This window comes from Scardinius erythrophthalmus (genome assembly GCF_964197995.2).
Source record: "Scardinius erythrophthalmus genome assembly, chromosome: 3".
In the NCBI taxonomy this organism is placed as follows: domain Eukaryota; kingdom Metazoa; phylum Chordata; class Actinopteri; order Cypriniformes; family Leuciscidae; genus Scardinius; species Scardinius erythrophthalmus.
In genome coordinates, this window is record NC_138223.1 from 48,730,124 (window position 1) to 48,737,832 (window position 7,709).

A 7,709-nucleotide genomic window follows, 5' to 3' on the forward strand; every position below is an offset into this window, starting at 1 on the left:
CCTGCTCCTAGCTCATAAACACCTCCTACTCACACTCTCCGTCTCTGCAAGATTCAGAAGGGAATGATTCAGATTTCTCTTGGCACAGCTACTAGAAGACAGACGGGTTGCTCACGTCACATCTACGTCGTCAAGCTCAGTTTGAGTCTGCGCAGTCGCTCAGCCATCAGGAAGTGAGTGCTTCTAATTGACTTCACTTTTCTCTGTTGAATCCAATGGGGTCGCTGTGTCCATTTCTTTCACTGTCTATGATTTTTAATGCAATTTTGGAAAAAAAATCTATATAACTTCCTGGTCATGTGACCTGATGATGTCACACCACCTGTAATTTATTCACCAACCCTTGTAACGAGATACAGCATCATCCATGCTATTAAGCCATCACATATCAATTAATGCTGAAGAAAAGATCGAATGTCTAACGAATGTCCAACATAAAACCTACTTTACCGCACATTGTCAAATTTTACAGAATGTTTATTGTCAGACAATATTTGCTCATTGTAAATAAGTTTGTGTGTTCCAGAATCTACCGACACACACTTGTCAAATTGCAATGAATGTGTGTTTAGCTTATATCTGATCATTTGGATAATCTTTGGCCATTTTAACACTATCAACATATAAATGCTTATTTATTGCAAATTCTATGGAACACCTTGTGAAGATGTTACATCTGATAAATCGGTTAATATTTGACCATTTTAACAATATCAACATAATAATCCTTGAAATAATTTTGTCTTTAAAGCACACTTCTGGATCTCTGACGGTCATTAACCTCTGTACATGTGTGAATGTCTCTCTCTAAACATGCTTTTCTCTCAGAGGGAACCAGGAAGCTGTTCTCAGGAGCCACTATGGCGTCCAGCAGAGGAGCTCTCGTCACTGTCGGACAGGTGAGTGAGCAGTGCATGATGGGAATATATCAAATATCTGTTACTGATTATCCTTAAAACACACTGTTAACCCTTGATGTAAAAAAAGGCCAAATTCTGACAATATCATACCATTTTCCCTTAAAACAGTAATATACCGTAGAAAATAAAACTAGCCTACTGGAATATACTGTAAATTGAGAGCGCTCAAAGTCGACACTCAGAGGCTGTTTTCCCAATCACACCCTATGCCCTCATTCACTATTCCCTACACTTGTTCACTAATATAGTCCACTTGACAGAGTGAATGAAAAGAAGTGAGTGAATTGAGACACTGATGAACACCTGATAAGCAGAATCACTGAAGGACAGAGAAACAAGAACAGAAAAAAGAGAAACACAAAAACTACAACTGACTTCCAGGAACACTGAGTGTGAAACCAGTTTACAAACCAGTGTAATGTTATTTATTTTATACATGTACAAAATTTATTTTTGAGAATTAATAGATATTTAGTTGTTGATGTTTTATTGAAAATAATAAAGTTTGTTGTCACCATGATGGAGATTAGTGTTTGCTTTAGGGCTTTTGACTTTCTATGACTACTATAAGTTTCTCTCTGGCTGCTGTAACAGTTTATGAAACACATTTGTTATGGCAAGAAAACGCCAAGAGGAAGATGATCAGGTGTTTTTGTCTGTTGTGATGATGCCATAATCATTCTGGACATGTCTGATTCTCTGATCTTTTTCTGTGTATAAGCTTTGAATTTATGGGTGCTTAATGTTTTTTTAATCATATACCTGTAAATCTTCAACATGAGATCCAGCAAAGTTTCTCTAAACATTTAGAAGAACATCTGAAGAACATTGAAATCAAATAGTGCATTGAAACACTTCAAACACCTCTTTAACTCAGACACACACAGACATCAACAATCAGCACATGAATCTCAACAATGGTGACAATCAAAAGTTTCATGTCACAATGCATGCTGGGTTCCAGGATAGTAGAAAACTCCCAGCATGCACTGCAGTGTGAATACAAAAAATATTGCCACCATTGTTGAGAGACGTGCTGATTTTTGATATCTCTGTGTTTCATCAAACCAGTGTTGCTCTGTTTCTTTGGTTGTGCATGATGTGTTAAACAAATTGTAATTCAAAATAATTCATGTAGTTTCAAAGTGGTAGCAAGTTAACACTTTTATACAGAATTAAACTCTGAATAATGTTAGTGAATGTACAAGATATATAGTGACTTTTTTTTATCATAATCAACACAACAGACTGCATTCACAAACCATCCACAAGTGTGGCTTGCAAAAAAAATATTGTTAGAAAAAGCCAAGGATCAGCATCCCAACTAAAGCAAATGAAACATCTCAATAACAACTTCTGTAGATGTATGACAGAAATAAAGGCATACTGGTCAATAATAAGTGTAATAATGTGTAATGGCTGGAAGTCAGGTGTATTTCTTGTGTTTCTCTATTTTCTATTCTACACTGTTGCCAGTAGTTTACTGTAAATTTTAGTTTTTTGGGTCACCGTTGTGCAGAAGAGTAGAGCCTGTGCTTCAGTCCAGGAGAAGATCTACAAACATTGATGATTTGCTGCATGTTGCTTTATTTAACAGGCGGTGACTGTGTAGTTGCTGGTCCAGTGAAAATCTCTTTATTTACAATAGTTTTTTTAGATGTCTCAAATGAAAGAAGTTCACATTAATACTTTGCTCACAATATTAGTGCATTATAAATTTTAGTTAATACATTTAAACGACAGTTGGTCAATTTAAAGTGGTTGGTTTCTGCAAGTGAAATTAGTTAACTTGATTTTTAATTTAGTGCATGGTATTTTTACAATAACATACTGTAGATTACAGTAAAGAACTGTAAAATTAACAGTAAATTACTGGCAACAGTGTTGCCAGTATTTTACTGTAAAAAAACCTGGTAAGGTCTAACAGCGCATGCAATTCATACTGTAGAATTGAGATTTACCCCAAAATAAGTGCCTGAAGAGTATAAAGTCGATCAGGGGCTGGTTTTATTCACAGATACATAAACATAAACATAAACATAAACGCTTTAATCCACTGTGAACTGCATTGGATTCAGATTAGCATTTTGACATGGATTTTTTTATTTTTTTATTGAGTGTTCATCAGAGAGGTCCAAGCCCCCATGACTCTTGTCACACATGAACCACGAATACAGAAATAAATATAATGGATTCGAGGAGTTTTGTGTTGTTGAAATGTAGTACTTCCCTCGCGGGTAAATTTGACCTCTTAGGAATGAATGGGATGCGAGGAATGCTTCAGTACACATAGAAAAACCTAAAAATGCTCAAAATTCAAACAAAAAATGCTACAACTTTACCAACATTTTTTTTATTATAATGTCTACAATATTGTATCTGAATGAATACTGAAGTGATTGTAGGACCCAAAGTTCATTCGCTCCATATAGAGCTATAAGGCCATCTAGTGGCAAGAGTCATGAAACATCATGTTATATTATTATTATTCCACAAGAGGTCAGCAAAGACACCCAATGGAAGATATTTTGAGCTGAATTAAAACGTTTAGGCATGAAATTGTGAGTTATTTTGAATTTACGTTGAAAGAATGTGAGGAATGTGCTTAAATTACTTTTTATTTATATTGATTTAATCTAGTAATTTAAAGGTAACATATAAAATAAGAAAAAATCTCCATAAAAAAATTTAAATTAAAAAATAGAAAAAAATATTATCAAAATGAAATATAATGAGCTTTCTGGACAAACAAACAAACAAACAATAAATAAATAAATAAATATAATTTTAGGGCTTCAGGTCATTTTGACCAACGAGGGAAGGATGAGGGCATGTACCTGTTTATGATAATGAAATGATGCTAAACGTGTGGGTGTGGGTGGTTGTGGGTGTGGGTGTGTGGGTGGGTGGGTGGTTGTGGGTGTGTGTGTGTGTGTGTGTGTGTGTGTGTGTGTGTGTGTGTGGGTGGTTGTGTGTGTGTGTGTGTGTGTGTGTGTGTGTGTGTGTGTGTGTGTGTGTGTGTGTGTGTGTGTGTGTGTGTGTGTGTGTGTGTGTGTGTGTGTGAGACAACATACTCACACACTTCCTGTCCAGCTTCATCACTGAGTACCGGAGCCTCTGATTGGTCAATCATAGGATATTTTTGATAACTGATAGTTATTGGACAGTGTTGGTTAAATTTACTTGTAGAAGTGTAATCATTTTAACTCTTTCCTCACCATTGAAATTTCCATGTCCTCACTGTTATACGGTAGTTTATTTAAGTTAGGAGAGCAAAATAAAGTAAACTGGGACCCAAATATTCTTCATACATAGGATATTTGTTGACCTGGTATTCAGTCTCTACAGTACATAGATGCATTAGATGATGCTAAGACCAGCGAGAGTAGAGTTATGCTTTTTAAATCTTTACAGTTCACAATTAAATGCTGAGTTATGATAAAATAATGAAAAAAATGTTGACGATTGTTTTTCTATTTTCATACAATGAATTTGAATGCTGATGTCACTAGATAAATTTCTATTGTGCTTATAGTATTATTAAATCTGCGTATATACAGTACTTTACATATTTTTTTAGACGCACTTAATTTTTTAGCTTAACTTTTTATACTGTAGATGAACCTTTATCCTGTTTTATTAAGTTATTAATGTTATTTTTTATTGTTTGGTTATCAGACAACCTCAATACTCCTTGCCAGACTGTGTAATATTCATTTATATTTACTCTTTTTGTCATCCCAGAGCTGGTGGTTCATATACTGCTGGCTCTATACTCCTCTCTGATATAAAATCGTTAAAATCATTGCTGATCTGCTGGTACATTGAGCAGCAGACAGTCTGAGTCAGATATGATTCTGCCTTATTTACTTCCCCTAAATTATATACATAACCTCATAATTATCACATCCACAAAGTCTAAGTCAACAGACATGCCACATGAAGAAATACTACAAAGAGTTTTCACCACAGGGACTGTTATACTGTTCTCCTCCATTTCTCTGCACTATTTCATCAATCTTCTCCAGCAGCTCAGTGACCTGACAACGATTGTGCACAAATCCAAACTTCGAAAACCTACCGAAATAGTAGACCATCCGGGGACTTCTGGCATACTCACAGAAAAATCCCTGGTGTTAAATTTAACACCGCTCAGTGTTTATATGGGAACCACCAGCAGGGTGTTAAAAGTAACACTGATGCAGTGTTAGAGTTAATGAGATAATTAAGTGATTAATTGAGCGATGATTGAGCATTGAAGACACCTGATGATAACAAGCAGAATCACTGAAGAAAAGAGAAACACAAGAACTACAACTGACGACATTAAATCTGTGAAGATCTCAGCAGAGGAGGATTAAACAACTCCACAAACAGCATTACCAGCTTCACTTATTACCAATTACAATTAATAGAGGTGTAGATGTAGATGGTTTATTGGAAATAATAGGTTTTATAAAGTCACATTTAGTGTTTCCTTTAGTTGGTCAGTTTGACTCTTGGTGTTTTTATGCAAATGTGAGGTCTTTGTAACAGAGTTTACCATACCACATAATTTGTTACATAGGAAGTCAGAAACAAAGATGATCATCTTTGTTTATGGTTTCCATTGCAATAAATTGTGTTTTGGTAAACACTGTTTCAAAGACAACTTACATAAAAAAGTCAAACTGTCCAACTAAATGAAACACTGATCACCATAATAATGACCAAATATTTTCAATAAAACAACATCTAAAACTCTTTTAATTCTCAAAAGATCTTCTGTAGATGAATGACAGAAATAAGGTCAAACTGGTTTGTAATAAGAGAGATTTCATGTCTTTTCCGTTGATTTCATCTAAGGCTGTGTCCGGAAGTCAGTTGTAGTTCTTTTGTTTCTCTTTTCTTCAGTGATTCTGCTTGTTATCATCAGGTGTCTTCAATAATCCAACCATCATCAGTAAATTAATTACTTAATCTAATTAACTCTAACACTGCTTCAGTGTTACTTTTAACACCCTGCTGGTGGTTCCCATATGAACACAGAGCGGTGTTAATTTAACACCGGGGAATTTACTGCTCTTTTCAACATACTATGCATTGGGACACACTTATTTTAATCTCACAAACTATTTAGGATGGATTGTATGCAAATTGCGAAAGGGACAGATTGTTGTGTTTCATTAGTCTATTTAGCGACCATCTCAGATCTGTGTAACCCATCTCATGGTCCATCGCGAGTCTGAAGAGCTGATCTGTTACTTTACGAAGTTCATGTATGTCTTTCTCTGTCTTTGTGGGCTCTTGATTTCTCTCATTGTCTCTTTCGTTTCTCTCTTCTTTGCTTTGTATTTCCCTGTCTTGATTTATTCTTCCTTCCTGTTCTCGGTTCTCTTGAGGAGATGTGGACACAGGAAAATAAGGTATTCTATGTTGTTGTTTCTCCCTCTGCTCTTTGAGTTTGATTTGAGCTTATCAATCTTCTCCAGCAGTTCAGTGACCTGATTTTGATTGCTTCTGTCTTTATTGTTGAATGAGTGAAATCTGCCTCCACAGCTGTCAATCACTAACTGTAGATCAGGGCTTTTCCTGATGTACTGATCCAGTGTTTCACCTATTAGCAAATCCACATGAGTGAACAGAACAAAAGTGTGACGGACAGCTTCTTCTCCAAAGTTCTCCTGAATCCATCTCATTGTGTTTCTCTCTTCATCTGTGTATCTGCCATTCGGTCTGATGACCAGCAGAAACGCATGAGGACCAGGAGCAGACATTTCTAAACATTCCTCAATATCACGCTTGAGTCCATGCTGAAAGTGCTTGTACCACCTGACATCTAACAGTCCTGGAGTGTCAGTGATTGAGATGGATCGTCCAGACACCAACACTTCTTGTTTCTCACAGGTTTGACTGGATGATACAAAACTCACTCTAAATGCATTTCTGCCTAGGATGGTATTTCCAGTTGAACTCTTTCCTGATCCAGTTTTACCCAGAAGAACAATCTTCAGATCTGCTGGAAGAGGGAATATATGTTGTTGTTTAAACATTGGAAATGGAAATATATATCAATTATAATGAAATTCTCATATTATGAAATGTAAATACTGTACTTTGGTGCAACTTCATTCATTAAGGAAAGCTCTTCTACAGATCAACTAACACAAACATTTAATTATTTAATCTAAATATTACGCCGTCCAATTTCTTCAGTTACACTGTAAATATAACATTTCTAGACTGCTTTCAAATTTTTTTAACATGGACATTGCATGAAAATTATACAAATAAACCATAAATGGTTTTGCAGACTTTCTCCTTACTTGCAGCCTCTTGCTTCCTCTCATTGTCTTCCTTCATTCTGTCTTTAATGCTTTTGGTTTTAATATCCACCTTTGGATTTATCTCTCTTTTCTTCTCTTGTGTGTCTCTTTCTTTCTGCATTTCCTTCACTTCTTCCTTCATTCTGTCTTCAATGCTTTTGGTTTTAATATCCACCTTTGGATTTATCTCTCTTTTCTTCTCTTGTGTGTCTCTTTCTTTCTGCATTTCCTTCACTTCTTCCTTCATTCTGTCTTCAATGCTTTTGGTTTTAATATCCACCTTTGGATTTATCTCTCTTTTCTTCTCTTGTGTGTCTCTTTCTTTCTGCATTTCCTTCACTTCTTCTTTCATTCTGTCTTCAATGCTTTTGGTTTTAATATCCACCTTTGGATTTATCTCTCTTTTCTTCTCTTGTGTGTCTCCTTCTTTCTGCATTTCCTTCACTTCTTCTTTCATTCTGTCTTTCTTTTCTCTGTGTTTTCT

General features: G+C 35.6%; 1 protein-coding gene across 1 annotated transcript; it reads right to left on the reverse strand.

Annotated features, from left to right (window-relative positions):
* Positions 1–6,145: 6,145 nt before the first annotated feature.
* LOC308688242 (GTPase IMAP family member 9-like) lies at positions 6,146–7,344 on the reverse strand. The gene is made up of 2 exons (XM_081361190.1): positions 7,226–7,344; positions 6,146–6,918 (listed from the first exon to the last, which is right to left on the reverse strand). The coding sequence occupies exons 1-2, from the start codon at positions 7,260–7,262 to the stop codon at positions 6,269–6,271; spliced, it is 687 nt and encodes a 228-aa protein (XP_081217316.1). The 5' UTR covers positions 7,263–7,344; the 3' UTR covers positions 6,146–6,268.
* Positions 7,345–7,709: the final 365 nt, after the last annotated feature.

Excerpts from the sequence above, each read along its gene's own strand:
- LOC308688242 (XM_081361190.1), bottom strand. The coding sequence starts at position 7,262 with ATGAAGGAAGACAATGAGAGGAAGCAAGAGGCTGCAA. Across the intron at positions 6,919-7,225 it reads GAGGAAGCAAGAGGCTGCAA|CAGATCTGAAGATTGTTCTT; the intron begins GTAAGGAGAAAG and ends TCCCTCTTCCAG.